This window comes from Zonotrichia leucophrys, chromosome 1 (assembly GCF_028769735.1).
Source record: "Zonotrichia leucophrys gambelii isolate GWCS_2022_RI chromosome 1, RI_Zleu_2.0, whole genome shotgun sequence".
NCBI lineage: Eukaryota > Metazoa > Chordata > Aves > Passeriformes > Passerellidae > Zonotrichia > Zonotrichia leucophrys.
In genome coordinates, this window is record NC_088169.1 from 70,619,285 (window position 1) to 70,638,250 (window position 18,966).

Here is an 18,966-nt window from a genome sequence, read left to right on the forward strand (position 1 = left end):
AGATGAACTAGCCTTAAAAAACCCTTCCAAATGGGGCTGCATTACCATAACAAATGTAAGCAGGCTGTGCATTAGTAGCATTGCCCTGATAATGCACAGCCTGGTACAGTTTATTATTTTTAGACTACTGTTAATTTTTATTTATGTATTTAGTTTAAAACAATTGAACTTCTACAAACCATCCTCTCACTGTAAACAGTAACTCCCACCAGAAAATGTTATAATAGTGTGGAGTGTTGGGTCCTTCCTAACCTGGTATACCCCTGGCTAGGCATTTAGGATTAGCTATTCGCTCTCACTAAACATTTTGCATGGATTTCTGTGGTTTCTGCACTTTTAAGATCCCTTGTGTTCATCTCCAAGGGACCTGCCTACTCCTTCAAAAATATTTTGCAGGCTGACTGTCATCTTTGATTCCATTATAAGATTTAAGGTTTGTAGCAATGAGTAGTTCCCTATTTAGATTTTTATAAACAGCATCAAGATGTCATGGCATTAGAGGTAAATGGAGGAAATCTTAAAATCCCATTTTTCTCCTCCTTTCCTCCTAGCTAGCTGTCATCTTTAACCCCAAATCAAAATGCCCCACCCCACAAAAACACCCACTTAAGCAAAACATAATGACAATTTCCACTTTCTCTTGATGAGGCAACAGCATTTCATTGTCAGAACTGGTACATGGGGCTAATGTGATGAAGCCAGTCACTCAGAAAACAGCATTTAGGCAATGTGCCCAGGCACATACTGGTATTATACAGTGACTACTTTAGGTGGTACAACTGCACCTTCAGAACATTCTAACTTAAATGCTACACTGGGACTTATCAAAGATATAAACATACCAATTTTTACTCTTCCTCGCTCAGGACCTTCACCCATAACTAAAATATTAGCAGGTTTCTGTGGAAAAAAAAATAAATATACAATACATATACCACGATAAACCTAAACATTAGTCTCTGAAAAGTTAATTAAGTTTTGTTTTGCCAGTTTTAAACCAACTTTGTTTTGATAAAAATGACAAGTTTGGCTGTCACAGTAACACTGTGCAAGGACCCAGACACAGGCTCTCCCTGACTGCATCCTCCTCTCGTTTCTTCTGGGCATTGCTGTGCTCCTGCAGCACATTCCCTACTCACACCCTGGTGTCTGTCCTCAACATGCACCAGCTGGCAGCCACCCAACTGCTGAGATTTCTACCCAAATTGCCCTAGATCCTTCCAGTGGGAGGCAGTCCCACTGCTACCCACCACCCCAACCACAGGGATGGGAAGCCAGCTCTACAGCAAGCTTTGCCCAGGGTTATTCGGCACATTTGCACACACATTGCACATAAAAATACACAAGTGAGTTACAGATGAAACATTATCACTCGATATTGGAGAGAATACCACATCGCTTGATTTTGGAGAGAACACTCATCTAAATTCTTCCTATTTACAAGTGTTTACCAATTCACACAGCTGCAAAACTGGAAAGCACTGCCTTTATGTTATTCTTCTGTCTTTCCTTTTTTTCTTTTACTACAGAGGCAAGTTAAAGAACTGAGCTAGAGTTTGGCTGGCTAGAAACATGGTAACTCACTTCATAATCCTCTATTTTCTGCTGTCCTGTTTCTCATAATCCATTCTCAACATCTGTAGTCACAGGATTCCTCAACTCCTAACACAGTTTACATAATGAAACCTACAGTGCTTATTTGGAGGGAAAAAAGAAACTCACAAGTAAAGCTGACAATGTATGCCAGACTTTTCTCAAATTGAGTGATTTAGATACCCATTAGTTCTGTAAATCCTGGACAAAATAGGGATTCCTATTCAGTTGTGACCTCTAAGATTGTAGTAAGGTTGAGTTACAGCTCTTGCTTTGCTTTTCCAGTTTAAACAGATCTGAAGGTAAGAGTACCTGAGTAAAACAGCTCAGACCACCTAAAAGTTAATGTAATAAATTCTACTATCTTTGTGTGGTTTTCTAAACACATTCTAGGACATTCCCAAATCTTCCTGAATCTATCAGGCTCTAATGTAAACACACATGCAAAGAAGCAGAACACCACAATATGATATCAACCTAGAAGTAACTGCTATTATGTAAAAACAAGGTAGAAAATATTAGCACTTGAGCAAAAATTTTCCTTGAGAAATTAAATTATTGTTGTTTATGAAAGGCTGCAAAATGGATTCCTGAAACTCTACAATCCTTGGACAAAATACGTAAAAAGACCCTGAGGCACTGCATTTCTGAAAACAGGTTAAGGATAGAAGATCTCATCAAAAATGTGGTCAAAAAAGATGAAATATACTTCATTGTCTTTCCAACAGCAAGAACAACAGATACAGCTTGTGCTGTATTAGCTCTGTGATTTCCAGAAGAAATTGTTCCCCACATCGCCACCATCCCCTTTTGCTTTTTTTTAAATAAAGGCATACACTCCAGATAAGTATTGCTTCAACATTAAAAAATGCAGAATGTGGGCACACAGCTCTCAAAGTATTTCATTTAGATTCATTTAGCATTCATTTAGATTTGCCTCTACAAAAGTCCTAGAAATAAACAAACAGCATACATCTTTAAATTCATAGTTAGTGCTGAACTTTATGGCAATTCAATCTGCTAGGTATGAAAACACATCATTTCACCAAAGAAATCTTTCTATTGCTACACTGTGACTCAAAGAACAAATCCACATCTCTAACAAAACCTGCTTCAATACATATGGGGTGTTAAGCTACATGTCTAATTATCATGTTTTCATTAGAGTTAACAATATATTACACAGGCACTAGAATTTTTCAGATATATAATACATGGACATAATACATAAAGTACCATTTTTCCCCCTTCAAGTTCACAGGTTGATAATACTCTACAAAAATGCTTTTAACATCTTCATGGTATTTTCACCTTAAAATATTTTACTGTTTGGATTTTGGTAAGGACAAGAAGTCCTATTCACACAAAGACTGTCAAATGTATTATACCATATGACTACTGAGCCGAGCACTGGGTAACAATTCCTGCACCAAAGATCTCCTACCCTAAGGTCAAGGCAGGTAGAGATGAGAAAGCACAGTAAGACAGTACTAGTCAGCAAAGTAAGTATCAACAGCTTGATGCACACTCAAATTTCAGAAGTTACAGGACATACTTAACAATAGAGACAATTTAGAAATCTGTGTAGGAGTATTCTAAAGCAGCAAGATAAAAAAGAACCCTCAGTTGGTCTGAAATATTCAGTAAACCTTTTTCTAAAGCCACAAGTCCTTCACTGAAAACAGCTCTGTTTGGAACACAAGATTTTTCCTACAGACAAAAGTATTTATGTAGTCACATCACTGTAAAAATATATCAGAGTTTAAAAAAAAAAAAAGTAAATTACATGTCTTATTCTGGAGTCTTCCATTTCTAAAATCATTGTATGCAGAGACTGGAACATTTTTTTGTTCAAAAAATTTTCCAAACAAGACCGTTCCACTTAAATTTAATAGGAGGATATCTACTAGAAATCAGTATAGGAATAGTATTGATGTACCTAAATACTAAGCATTTTGAATGATCCCTGAAAAACACTGAAGTCCACTAACAAAAGTGAATACATGTGTCAGGAATTATTGTTACACATCTTTTAATCGAGTCCACCAAGTCCACCATCTGAAGATAAAAAACCTCAAGAAGTCCTCAGAGTTGTCTATTTGGGCAACTCATTACACATTAGAAATTTATTTGCAAAGAAAAATAAGCAGTCATTAGAAGCAGAAGGGAGAAATTTGGATAAGCATTAGTTGAATTTGTTAATTTTCAGTTTAATTCTAATTATCCAGAGAAAATTGAAGTTGAAACTGCTTATTCAAATCACTTGGGCTGAGCAAGTGAAGCAAAATCTTTTAGCAATTCTTACACTGTATTCTGAAAATACTCTACTTTAAAGCAGCTATATTTTTTTTTTATAACTACAAATTACCAACTAAAGTCCCTAATTTCTGTACTAATAAAGGAATAATTACTTTTGTCATTCAGTGAAATAATCTGTGCATACCAGACAAATGCTAATGAGAAACCTGTTATGAAACTAAGCCTAATGTGAAGAGCCATGCAGTGATGTACAGCTGAATATTTCAGAGACCAACAAAAGTGTCTGGCAATCCCACAGAACTAAATTCAAGAAAAATCACCCTTCTCCTCCCAAATCCACCTCAGCAGCAGAGGGAGAATTCATTCCCATGAAAGAATGACCTTGTGACCATGGCACAGCACTAAATCTTATCTTGTTCTATATTTGCCTTTGTAGGACTCCTCTTTATGATTCCTAAACAAATCCTCTTGTGTATTTAATCACTATTACTGCTGAAAAGAGAACCCACTGATATATCTTTAGGTACTTCTAATTTAACAATTATTTGCAAAGTGCAAAAAGAAATTCTGAACAGCAGGCTAGTTTTAACCAAGGGAGGTAAAAACCCAAAGAGGTTCCTAGATCTGTGAAGAACTTGAGACAGTCACCTTTACCTATCTGCCTGATCTCACACAGTACTGCTCATGGTCACCCTGAAGTCTCTGGAGACAAAGGCTGCACAATTCCCATGCAATCTTGTCTCTTTCACTCTTCCCCACTGCAGTGTTCTTCCTTTCCTTCTACCACCACAAACAAGGTTAATCCCCTTGCCTCTTCTCTTCTTCATTAGCAGAAGGCAGACAGCCACTCCTTCACTGCAAGAACTTCCAACACTTCCTGGGACAAATATCTCTCTTCAGTCCTATTACCTAGATTAAAGAAAAAAACTGAAGCTCTCTCCTGCTCTGTTTCTTGGTAGGCTATTTTTGTTTCTGGATCTATGCTCATTCTTGCTGATTTCCTCTAGCTGTTCTTCCTTGGGCTACCCATTTCTTTGAACTCCAGTGCTGCAAATTACACATTGCTCCTGCTGAGGCTTCACTAATGCTAAATGCAGTGGAGAGATTATTTTACATGCCTTGCACAGCATCTTCCACTCTGTATGATCCCAGTATGGTATCCTGCCTCACTGCATAAGGCTATTGATGCATGTTAAGGTTACCAGCTGTGCATTTTCTTCATATCTTTTTGGCAGGACTACTACTATGAACAAACATTGCAGTCACATACTGCTTCTTAACATATACTGAAAATATTTGTGTTCTTTCACAGACGGGAAATTAGACTTCAGAACTTATCTGAATCGCTGTCTTGAAGGCAAAAATGCAAACACAATTAAAATTATACCAGTCTATGTCATGATGAGATGTGACAAAAAGAAAAAAAAAAACCATCATTCCTGCTGCTCAGAGGAAGTTATTGATGGAAGCAGGAGATGATTATTTATTCCAAATTTGTATAAAAGGTATCTGGAAATCTTAGGACATTGTCTCATGCTCTCGGAAAAGTATTTTGGTGTTAGGCCCTCCTTTCACTAAGCTTTACTCACCAAAGCAGTGAGGAAAGAACTGGGCATTTTTAGACTGCTTAGCCATTGCAATTTTTGATACATAGTACTTTAAGCATCAAACCAGTCTGCAGGAACTACTATTTCACATAGGTTTTGCTACTACTCTGTTTCTGAAATCACCAGTTTTCAAGACCGATTTTAAACATAGGTATCAGGGAGTCATCTAAACTCCTTTGAATTACCTATTATGATATTGTCAATGCTACCTCCTCCCCATCCACATCATTAACTGCTTGCAACATTTCTATGTATACTAATAAACAGACTCCTACTCTTTACACATCCTTTTAAAGGCACCTTTTAATAAGGTTTTAGTATAATCCTAACCAATTTTCATTTGGATAATCCAATACTTACGAGTTGGGCTCCTAAAACATTACACTCTAGAGGATTCACAATGATGGGGTGAGTCACACCAGGTATATTTGTTAACTCCTGGTATTTGTGCATCCTTACTGGCTGTGGGACCAGTTTACAGAACTGGCCATGCCATCCATTTCCACCTGTGATGAGCCATGATAATTTATAAGAACATAATACTGGTTTTCAATTTTAAAAAAAGAACCGGTTAACTTTAAAAGAACCATATTAGACAAAGGGCTTTTATCCCTAAATTATTTTGCTTTTGCAACTATGACTTCAACAATGATTCTATTATGATTTATAGTGAAAGACTTCTTTATATTTTAGACTTCAAAGTATCATACAAAACAATATAGGAATTATAATCTATATTAAACAATATATATTTAAAAACACAACCCCACAATCATACAAAACCACAACTGAACTTCTTCAGCTGTATTTGAGAAAATGTCTGTGAAGCATGAAACATAAATAAATTAAAAATGTCTTGCGGAGAAGAAAAAAATCAAAAAGGTTTTGAAAGACAACTGCAAGGGCTTAGCAAGTTGCAGCCTGCTCAGAAGAACACTTTTGTGACACTGTGGTAGAAATTGTAATATACTGATCTGGTTAATCACTTCCCAATCAGGTCCTCTGACAAGAAAAGCTGCACAGCAAAACCCACTAGCCTTCAGCTTGGCTTGCAAAATTCACACCCCATCTCAAGGTCTGTGACTCTCAAAAGAGTCAATGTTTATGCTTCTTCCAGCACATCTCTAACAACCTTGTTATCTTCAACAGACATAACATACATCACAATATTTCCTTATTATCAAGGTGGTATGATCTCTTATTGCATTCTTAAGGACTGCAGCTGTCCTTTTGGATCAGTTTAAAGTTAGAGAAAATAATTTCATTTTCATTCCAAAATAATTAAATTTTCTTTCCACTTTAACAAAACTGACTACTTCAACACTAAACAGTACTCTAGCACAACAGCAGTGACAATATAACCTTATTCAAATGATAGTATCAGCATTTTTCTGAAGTTAATTGCTTTCCTTGAATTCAAAGATGTTCATTTTCTTTTGCAACTGATTTGGGCTTTAAAACATATTGTAAGACCACTACAAACACTGGTGAAAACAATGGCTCCATAGAATATTTTAATGTTCAGATTTAATACATGTTTTCTGATTGCATAACACAAATTGTAAAAAGCACTGCAAAATTAAGAAGGCCTGTTTTAATGTAATACTTCCTGTGCATTATCTTCTTATAAAGAACATCCCAGAGCTCTTTAAAACAAATAAATTGAGCATCTAAATAAAATTCTCTTTAAAACTAAGAGCCATTAAAATTACCAGTTACAGCCAAACAAAAACAAACCCCTAAATTATCAAAGCACACATGTCCAAAAATTTTAAAAGTACAGGAAGTATTTGGATAAGATAGAAAATAGAGGGATGCTGTATCTATGCCAAGGGGGCCTTCTGCTAGTTACCATCAACCATATTTTAGCTCTGTTTCAGCCTGATGAAAGCTGTTAGTCTCACTACTATGTTTTTAGGCTCTGAACACACTCCAAAAATTTTCTTTCACTGCTGTCACTCAATTACTGCCAACTTGGGGCATTGTAACTTATTAAAAGCTTGCACATTGCCTAATACACAGACTTTTCTCACTTTCATTGGAATTGAATTCAAGCCGAATAAAAAAAGTAATTACTCTTTTCAGGCCAACTCTTTCACTCCCTAGAAATGTCAGCACAAGCAGCAGGGCATGGCTTTCTGTACCAAGACTCAAAGCAAGGAAAGGTGGATATTATAGGCAAAAATATTATTATAGCAGGAAAATCTACATTGTCAAATATCATTAACACATCGTTCAGAAGTGTAATCACAAGCTCAATACATTAAAATGAACAGGAAGAAATCTATTTCCTGTGGGTTTTGCTACAGCCGCGATTACTCTGTCCATAGGTTAGAATGACTTTGGATGCTGTGGACACATCAGAGGAGGATCAAATGCAAGAGGAGAACATGCTCTGAAACCAGTTTTTAGGTAGTATGTTATTCTATATATAATTCCATCTCCCTTTTAAATTGAGCAGTTTCCGTGGGGTGACAGGCATTCAGTAGTACTGTAATCTCACGCACCCCAAAACTTTCACACAAAGGCAGAGAATTGTCTTATTTACTCATTGGTTTACCTGGCGGTGTGTTAACCCTTGCCATTTTTTTTTAAAGCTCTACTTTGTTGTTGTTTTTAATTTAAGTAATAATTTCATTACTTCCATACCCCCCTAGTTGTACGGACTATAAACAACTTCTCCCTCATCTGGATTAAGAAAAAACACCAAAGGTGAAAAGCTTATGTAATTTACTACTATGCACTTTCAAGTGGTTGCATGGGCCTTGCTTGTGTTAAGAGCACTTCTGTGCACAGAACAAATACAGTATTTCAAACTGCATCCCAAGTATCCCTTTTGTGTCACTCATAGTCACAGTAAGACAGATGAACCTGGGAGCTCATAAAGAATAAGCTTTTACATAGGATGTGTCCTATTCATGATTTTTTAAATCTCCTTGGATTAGAGTTACTCAAAGGACTGTTTTCTTATCATCTTGTCCTCTATATCATGAATATAGATCATTCATACAGAATGAAATCTTTGTTCAGCAGACTGCAGTGAAAACACTTCTTATGGCTATTTCCTATATTCTGAACAATCCATATTCCTACCTTTCACAGCATTTCATGGTGTAATAACTTTTCCACAACCTTAACAAGGTACTTAGCAGGTGTCTCTAAAATCATACCCTAGGGTTTTTACTAAATCCTGCTGAAGGGTTTTTATCGACTAAACTTACTTTACAGACACATTTATGATCAAAAAGCTCCTGGTTGCTCCATACTTCTCTTAGGTCAGAACCACAAGTTATGCTGGTATTTTTTCCAGCTAGTGCAGCTCATCCCCTTTATGGCAGGAATTAGATCTGAAGTTTCTAGCACACCTTTCCTCTGCAGAACTCTTACCTCTATTTGTATTTACATACATAGATATGAGAGCTCCTGCAGCCAGTTTACTGTAACCACTGAGATGACTGAGTCTGCCTTCAAACAGGGAAGGATTACTTACATTACTCTTTCCAGCACCACAATCAGGTATCTGGCCATCTTGGAAAGCCAGCACATGAAACAAACAGGCTAGTAACAAAAGAACAAATTTATGCTACAGAAAATAAAGAAATCTAATATAGTCTGCCCAGTAGCTGATGTATTTTCCTCCCTCCATGAGTCATATATATGCAGATAGATATATGTAATCATCTACAAATTATATTCCTCAATATATTACTTATATTACACTATTCTACTTCAGTTATCAATTTACTTTAAATTACCTGGAATTTTAAAAAGTCAAAATATTTCTAAGCTTGAAAAAATCAAAAGGAGTATTTCAGCATTTGTCCCTGGTTCAACCATCAATACACTTCTCCCAGAACACGTGCCCTCCTCTATATGACATTTGCTTTTCATGACATTTGAAAGAAATGGTCTGTTTTGATACCGCATCTTTTTACCAAAGGCACCTGAAATTTGCTAACAGATAGAAAGATCACTTGAGGAAACTAAGAACCAGCATGCCCAGGTAAGCCTCCTTAAGCAATCACACAATATCAACAGGCCAACATAATTTTCTTTTTATTATAAAACATGCAACACAACTTGCATTTTCTAAACTATTTTTTCCTAGAGACTGTAGAAGCCGTGCTATCATTTTGCACATCTACAACTCTAAAGCACCACTTTGTCTCCAGCTTAGAAATCAATATGCAATATGAAGACACATGTTTCTGGTGCTGTAATTAAATGCATATTCTACCAGACAAGGACAAACTTCCTAAAGACACAGAAAAGGCCTGTATTGATTGCATATCCTGTAAGGCAAAGATGCAAATGGTTATAACGATCAGTTCTGAAACATTCAATTTAGTCCTGAAGGGCTCCAGAGGAAAGAGGAAAAAGATTCAATTTGGAATTTCTCTTTTGCAACAGTTTTCACTGCCTGTTAACTGGTCCAAGACTGCTGGCTAAAATTATTCCATGTATAATCATGTACAAATGTCAGGTGAAAAAAACTGTCTGCTTCCATTGTTTCTTGCGTCTGACAGTTCTGCAGCAGATAAGGCAAAAATATCTCACTAAAACATCAATAATCATGTAATGCAATTTCATGACTACAAATCCTCATTGGTGTTGTACTTGTCTGTCCCTAACATATCTGGTGGCAGTTCAATACGTAGTCTTACTTTTTCCATTTATTTTCTGCACCTTGTACTTCTTTCATGTCAAAGTCTGCAATGATTTTGGAATGCCAAAGTCAGAGACTTTACCTGCACTTTAGCAAAGCCCCTCTTATAATACATATACTGTTCCACCTTGACCTTCCCTTTAAACTTTGGACAAAACTTGTATTTACTTTAGTTTCAAAACAAGATATATTCATCAGTAGAGAAAAAAATTATTGTCAGTATGACTGCCAGTTTTAAACATGAAGGTTGTGAGAATTGGGTGTTTTATTACCACATAGGATTAATTATTTTGAGAATTATTGATGGTAAAGAAATACTGAGCTAACAAGAAGAAAAACTAAATTTAGCTTCCACCAGACAAAATGCAAGTCAGTAACCCAGACACAATGATGTAGTCAGGCATTTTGGGAACACCTGCAGAACATAATAAAAGGCTACAAAAAATTACAAACAGGGCTGGACTTGGCAATCAAGCAAATGGGGCTTTGAATAAAAGCAGCAGTCTAAGAAAGGTAGATTTGAAAAACCTGTACCTGGAAGAGATATTTCTGACCTTTCCTTGCACTCCTACTTTCACTTAAATCAAGAAAATAAATGAGCTTTTTACATGCAATCAGAAAAATATCCATCAAATGTTCCCCCATTCAGCACTTCATCTTCATCTTTGTATAAATTGGAATCCAACAGCATTGTGTGATAAAAGATCATCAAATAACTTTTAGGACTGATTTAGCATTTTTTCTAAACACCAGTTGCTTGAATAAAAATTTTCAAGTGTTATCTGTTCATCTCATGTATTACATACATCTTGGAGTCTTTACTATTCTTTCACAATCCTTACTTAAAACTTGTTAAATGGCCTTGCCTTTTCTTTTAAGTCCTAAAGCTACAGATGATCAATCTGTAAAAAGCTGTGAAAGACGATGTTCAGATTCAAAAATTCCTTAAAGGGACACAGCCTGTGAATTAAAACAAAATAAAATCATTTCACTACCTTTAAAGATTGATTTACAAAATCACCAGGAAGTCTTGCAGTGATGGTCCAAACACAACTGGAAGAATAGACTGAATAGCTTCTTTTTATTTATATACTCCATTTGATCTTAGTACTGAGCACCTTCATTGAAGAATGAAAAATATAGGCCTGATAGCTTAAGGCTTGGGTATAGCTTTCTAGAGATATTGCCATTACACAAATGTTTCATACCAAACAACTGATGATCCAGTAGAAGTGTATCTTTCATTTTTTGACCATACTGCTTCCAGAAAGGTTTTAGGGAATACATCATTGTATTACTCAGGAAAAGAAAATGGCACCATGTCATACCTCTCATCATACTGCAGTCATTTTGCAAGATACACTGCAAAAATGTCATGCTGCACTTCAAAAATGGGCTACTTCACTGGTTTTTTTCACACTGTTCCTTATTTCTTGGGAGCTATTTGATCTTTCATACTCATCTTACACCTGCTCCCACACCTGGCATCTCTTCTCTTGATTTGTCATGAGCTGGATTTTAGACTTTGAAAGAGCAGTAATTTAATTTTTCAGGACAAATCAAATGGTGAATATACAACTCATCCACAGAATGGCTGAGGCTGAAAGCTGCCGCTGGAAATCATCTGCCAGCTTGTTGAGGGTGTGCTCCATCTCACTGTTCAGGTTACTAATGATGATGTTAAACAGCACTTGTGATATGTAATAGAGTTAATTCATGCTGTATAAGTAGATATGTGTGGGTATAAAATATTGTAGAAGTTATGCTTTCTAACCACTCCAGCCAGAAGCAGAGTTCTATTCAAATTGCAACTAATTCCGGGCAGCGGTAGAGATAATATCAGGCCTGTGAATGGGACCATCGTGGACAATCAGCGATGATTTCCTTGGCACCTACACCTGGGAGATAACATCGGGGCCTTCCTGGCCCATGATTAATTGCAATGTCCCAAGAACCTCAGGAGACTCAGACCCACCCTGATTGCATCTGCGGTATTCAAGAACTGATATCAACTTATTACATGTGGAAACAAACTTTGCCTGGATGCTCAGACACTTGTCTGAAAACTGGACCCGTCTTTGTCTATTTCAACATATGTATAAAAATGGATTTGCCTTGGAAGAAGTGAATAGAAAGATGTGGGCATCTGTGCCTCAGGCAGAATAAACTGTATATAAACTGGACTCTGGAAACACTCAGGGTGAACCTTTGGGGGAATGCCGTCCCTCTGTCGGGCAAACCCTCTGGTTTCACCTGGCGCCTGTTCCTGGCACTGACGCTGTCCTGACTGTGGTGGTTATTGGAAATTGTATTTTTTTTTGTAATTGACCCAATAAGTCGTTGTTAAATTTTTATAAATTTGGTTACCAATTTGATCATTTATAACAGCACTGAACTCAGAATCAGCCCATGGGACACTCCACCAGTCGTTGGTGTCCAGCTTAACTTGGAAGCACTGGTCACAATCCTTTGAGCCCTTCAACTCCTCCCGATTTCCATGCCCTTCACTGTGCTCTTCCTGGTGTGTGCTTCCCTAGCTTGTCTACAGGAGGGGATGCAGGGCTGAAAGCCTTACTGCAGTAAGCAACACTCCCTGCTGTTAGCCCATCCATTGAGCTCGTCATTGAAGGCTTTCAGGCCAGGCACAATCTCCCCTGCATAAAAATCCAAGCTGACTACTGTCAATCACCTTGGTATCTTCCAAATGTTTGAAAATGGCTTCCAGGAGGATGTGATCCATCACCTTTCCAGGGATCAAGGCCTGAGTGACTGGGAATGTAATTTCCCAGACCCTCCTTGAAGACTAGAGTGACATTTGCTTTCTTCCCCTCAGGAGCTTCCCCTGATGGCTATGACCTTTCAAAGAGAGTGGTCTCACAATTATTTGCATATATGAATATGAAGCACAAGATTTGATATATCTCTATGGGCTTCTCTACAGTGAACTCAAAGATCTCTCACTACTTTTCTAACTAGAAGACTGGTAGCACTTCAACAATATTCTCTATTTCTACGTTTAAACATGCATTTGTACAAAACTGACAGACATTACTCAGTCAAAAGTTTCACCTAACCAGCTATTTTTCAGAGTTTTTGGATTACTTCTCTCTTTTTTTTTAATCACTGGCACGAACACCAAATACTGAAATTTTGCAGTCTCTTTTGATAACGTCTACATTTTCATTACTTCCTGGTTTGAAAGTATAATCTAATACATGAAGAAGGTGCTCAGAAAGGCAGGCAAGGGAGTAGTCATGCTCCCTTTAAACAGAACAATTAAGAAACCCTAGATAATATTATTTCAACTATGGAATATTTAGAACTATAGTAAAGTACAACTTACAGGAAAGCATGTGATTAGAAGCACATGCAAGAAAATAAAGTTCTGCCAGACACACTGTTCTTTTAAGATCTCATGAAAGTATATACCTAATGAAAAACACCTTGAAAACAAAAATCTTGGGAAATGTAACAGCTGACAACCAGAAGAGTGACTGGGTTTGGATTGCTGGGAGTTTTTTTCTCCTCTGAAAGCAAATCATCAGCAAGTCAATATAACACCTTTTGGGAAATAACAACTATTACTTGTCGATCTACTTGGAGTAGAAAATCACCCTACTTTTTAAAGCTGCAAATTTATTCTAGTAATGTGCACTATTATTACTTTCTTCTTTTCAAGGATTTAGGTTTAATCTTTCAAATGACCACAGCTTTGAAAGTTTTACAGGAAGACAGAAGAGCATTACTTTATTTGTAAAATAGTCCTTAAAATTGACAGGGAGACATCCTTGGATTCTAGAGTTCTAATGAGGAAAATTGTTAATTGCCAAGGTAAAAATTCCATATATTTAACTTTGCCTAAAGGACACATTGAAGTGATTCACTTTACAGAGCCTGTAAAGTAACTAAGATCCTGTCTAAACAAAGACTCTGGCAGAGGCTTTTCCTCATTCCTTGTTAAAAGAACATCTTTAATGTTCTCACTAATCCCAAACATGGCAGCAGGTATCCCTGGGAAGAGTCCAGATCTCAGGAAGCGACGCACCAACTGTAATAAAGCCTGACTGCCTCAAAGCTTTTTAAAAGCCAGTGCTCGTCCCAGAGCAGCCCTCGAGCTGAGCTGAGCTGCTCAATAGGAACACCTTCCCCACACTGCACTGCTGCCACTCTGCAAATAACCACAGTGACACAACCCCAGGCTAACTAGGACAGGGATGTTACTGACAAAGGCTAAGAGACTGTTAATTCCTTTGGCAAGAGATAGGAGGAGAAGAATGGGAAGCAGAAGTCCAGCACTCTGTTCCCCACTTCCATACCTCACTTGCCAAGTGGTAATTCATCTGTTCAACACGCACTCACACCAGGCACAAAGAAATAGGCCAGAGAATGGAGTCTGAAGATTTAGGAACAAAAATAATTTTATACTACTGTCCCCGGTTCAGTACTACAAGGCATGCGAGATTTCCTCTGGGTTTTTTTTGCTGGAGTTTTTTGGGGGTGGTGGTGGTATGCTTTTAAGCACTGCTGCACCATGGAAGTACTTCAAATAGCTTAGGTGCCAATTCCATTATTAATGTAAATTGCAGACTAATCTTACTTACTCTCACCACACAGAAGCTGTGGAGGGGTGCTCATCTTTACCTAAAACTGGATCCTGACTGTGTAGATAGGACTACTACCAAACAAATTAGAGATGCACTTTCAAATGCTAACAGGCATAGCTTAGAAGTTATTGTACCATGCAAAAGGACCTCTACTTTGAGCCCATTACTTGAAAAAACCTTCCAAGCATGCTGTGAAGTGCATGCTGTCTTTTCCCTTGCTGCTGAAGTTGCATATTGATGAAAACACATCTATGGCAAATCTTTGGCTTATGCTTATTTTTAGTGTGGAATAAGAACTTTGAGTAAAGGAAGAAGCATGATAGCTGCATATTATAAAGTGGAAAAAATACTCAAAAAAAGTAGTCAGCAAAATGCAGTATGTTACAAGCATGCTTGATAACTAAATTCAAAATATTATTAAAACTATAATTGATGCACTTTGTGGTAATTATATGAAGTGTTCTTATTTCCTTCCTGCTACAGTCAGAGCATGAATAAACAATCTGCTTTCAATTGCTCTCAGCCATGAAATTTAAAGAGGCTGAAGAATACGCAAGTCAAACAAGAAATTTTAAAAGGGCTGGCATTTATTTGTTGAAAAATTTTACTGGTACATTTCAAAAACTTACAGAAAAGTTAACTACTCAAGCACAGTAGTATTCAAGGCAGCATTCAAAGGCAAATACAATCAACATCTCCCTGCTCTGATGGAAATTGTGAATTGGCTTTCAGGTACCCAGTGGAAGAAAACAGTCAAATATTTAAGTTACTGCAAAGATTTGTACACATTTCCTTTGTAAAAGGCACACCATGACCACAAACCCCACAAAAGACAATTGTTGTCTTCCAACAGATTTTACTGTTTCATGTAGAATGCAGTCACTTTATACAAACCTTACATGAGTTGAGATTTCTTGATTTCCACATTGTGAAGAAAAATTTCAGTCTAAGTTTGTGTGATTTCAACAGCTGCTACATTTTACTGCCCAGGTTGCAGCAAGAAAGGAGTTGGTATATGCCATATTTTGTTTCTGATTAGAGAAGTCAAAATCTAAAAAAAACCTCCAAAAAATTAGCTACCTAAAAGCTAACTCGACTCAGATGTCTTTAAAAAACACAAACAAAAAAAAACCAACAGAAAACCGAGGAAATCTGCACTTAGACAGAAGGTAATTATATAGATAATCCATACCTATTAAAAAATTCCTTATTCAATGAGAGAATAATAGATTTTTTTTGCCAAGTACTATACTCCTACCAGCCCCAAGCACCATCACTCTTATCACTCTAATAATAGAGTACATGACATGAAAGCAAGCATGTTACTTCAGCAGCTCTATGAGGTGTATCTAAACTCGGGAAAACATAAAATATCTAGAAACTACAGCAATACCTATTGTTTAAAGGCACAATAGGAGTTGAAATTGATGACCTAACACTGATATTCCTGAAGAAAAACGTTACAGGTATCTTGGAATAGAAAATCACACCTAAGCATTCATGTCAGTTATACTGCTTTGAATCAGAATGTTAGAGAAGTCCCAATTCTCAGTCTTAACCACCAGGTCCCTGTCTTTCCAAGACAAAACACTAAGTAGAATCCCTTCTCTTACTTGGGTTATTTCCAGACCCTGATAAAAGAAAGTAAGCATTGGCAGGTGCAAATCTTTTGTTCTGCAGGAAATAGAAATGTGCCTTCTGAAAGCAGCTCAAACTGGAGAGTTTTGAAATAACAAGTCCAAAGGTTTCCATGGACAAGGCAGCACAGGCAGCCCCTGTACAGCTCTTACAGGATTCTCACCAACACAGCTTGACAGGGTTCCACTGGGAAGACCTCTCAGTCTCTGCCTCAAGCTTTTGGTCTCTTCCTCAGATTACCAAAAGACAGCCAATTGTGATGGTGGATTTTCTGCAGGAAGGAAATTTCATGCTGGACTGAGACCACCAACTCATTTCACAAAAAATAAGATGGCAGTAGTTTTTTTGCAGTTGCCAACTTAAACCGTATCTGAGCTACAGCCCTAGATGTGAAAGGCTCTGTAATAAATTACCAATCTCCTGAGCCATCCAGTTAACAACATGCTGGGTTTTCTTTTAAGCATTATTTCACGTTCATAAATTTTCCGAAACTGCAGAAAGTAAAACATTAGAAAAATTTATATTCTTGATGACAAATCATCTGCTACCTGTATGCCTCTTAAAAATATAATAAAGTTGGCTAAGTAGTAACATGCACTATGTATTTCTATATTATGTTTTGCTCTACTACTTCCTGAGTCATGACAAAACCACCAGAATCTTTTTGACTTTTTCCCCTCAGTGCTGAGGCTTTTGTTCCATTTCTAAAACCAGGAGCAAATTAAAATCATCCACACAATCACTGCAATAAAGCAAAGTTTCCTTGTACTTCAGTTCTGAAAATGCTATTTATCAGAGGGATACCTTTTGCCTTCCATCCAAATGGAGAAACTGGCACTCTGTAAAAGCATTTATCAGGCATGAAAATAGATGTCAAAAAACTAGTCCTTGACCACATTTCCAGGAACACTATTAAAGCTATTTCAAAGACAAAAAGGGACTCTGGAGGAGTAGTAAGGAAGCCAGACTTACTTCACTAAACACAGAATATCACTGGCAATACTGACTCATAGGAATGAAAGGTCAAACTAACGATACTTTTAATTACTGAAATTTCATTCGTGCATAAGAGTATCATATATAACTGGCACACATAGAAGTAAATTGAAAAAAAAGAATGCTATCAAAGAGTAAGAGCTACAGACAAGTGGATCAGAGAAATTACCCAATTTCAAGACAACAGACAAAAAAGACCAGTTACTGTGGGCCTGTTTTGAAGGCAAATATATAACAATTGCTGTGATTCACCAGTTGAAAAGAATTTGCTGGTTAGAGACACTAACTCAGGTTAAAAATGTTTTCCTTATATTGTAGTTTGAATGAACATTAGTCTATTTGCAGAAATCATCTAAAGTTGGTGTGGCTATATTGCTGGTAGATTTTAAACATTAGGAAACAATAATGGCTTTGAAAAGTCACTTTCCTACATTAAACTGATAATTTCAGAAAAAAATCTTTTTTTCAGCAATTCTTACAGCCAGTCATTCTCCCCCACCTACACCAAAGCTGTATTTAGTTATTTCTCTTGCCTGCAGTGATACTACTACAGGCATTTGCTGTACCTCAACGTGCCTGTTATTTAAATAACCCATTTAAAATAGCTTATTTAGAAAATCAAAAAACATAAACAGCCATCTGATAGACTTGCTCTCATAAGCATATCAGATCACAGCCAGCTTTTAAAATCCACTCTACTAATCAAGGCCGTCTGACTGCAGTGTAAAAATATATATTTATTAGTACATGCTCTTAGCACCAAGGCTTTTGTTTCCCAGTGGTTTTTCTTTAAGAAAAACAACCCTTGCCCTCAATCATCATCCCAGTGCTAAAACCCATTGAGGATCCACTTACCAAATCCCTGTGTAACACCCAGTTAGCATGCAGGTAGTGAATACCATCTAGGATCTGATATAACAGCGACTTCACCATTCCCCGAGGTAACTGAACTGGTTTCTTGTTTGCTTTAGAAGCCCTGTGAAACTTGATTATATGCTGCAAAGGGGAAAAAAGAAATGAAAATAAAAGAAGTGCAATGTTTACACAAAAAAGATTGCCATCAACTACTTACACAAACTTCTTAGAGTTTTTTCAACCTTTCATGATTTGTTTTCCAAACTAGAAACATGGGCCTGAAGTACTAAAAAATTAATACTGTACTTAGTACAGTAATCACCATCCCAAAGCAATCTCTCAAAAATTAAGAGAGATCTGGTTTTTGCTGTGGTTTAACCCCAGAAAGCAGCTAAGTCCTGCAAAGTATGAGGAACACAAAACCAGTATGACCATCAAAGCACATTTCCTTTTAGATCACTGATCTTTCAGGTTTTAGAGGTATTTTTGTTTGGGGAGTCTCTTTGTTAAGATAGGCTGATATCCTGTACATCACATCACAGAATTACAAGTGTATTACCTCCTACATTATTTTACTTCTGAGTTTTCTCCTACTCTCCTAATAATGACTGTAACACTCAAGACCTAATGCCAAGCAGAAATTTTTGCAAACTGTATTAGAAAGTTTATACATTTAAATCAGAAGCCCAGACTTATTCCTCCTTTATTTACTATATCCTTATAGCACAGTACTCTCAGAACAGAAGCT

At 37.0% G+C, this 18,966-nt stretch overlaps 1 protein-coding gene across 4 annotated transcripts in view; it reads right to left on the bottom strand.

Annotated features, from left to right (window-relative positions):
• The window catches only part of CDK8 (cyclin dependent kinase 8), a 69,927-nt gene that overhangs the window by 17,062 nt on the left and 33,899 nt on the right, over positions 1-18,966 (bottom strand). For 3 of the 4 annotated variants that reach the window (XM_064717020.1, XM_064717010.1, XM_064717001.1), the window contains exons 4-5: positions 18,219-18,359; positions 843-900 (exon numbers count right to left, since the gene is read on the bottom strand). In XM_064717020.1, the coding sequence (XP_064573090.1) occupies positions 843-900; positions 18,219-18,359 (199 nt within the window). Of the gene's footprint in view, positions 1-842; positions 901-18,218; positions 18,360-18,966 lie in introns of those variants that run through there. The other variant, XM_064717031.1, reaches the window with a different exon arrangement.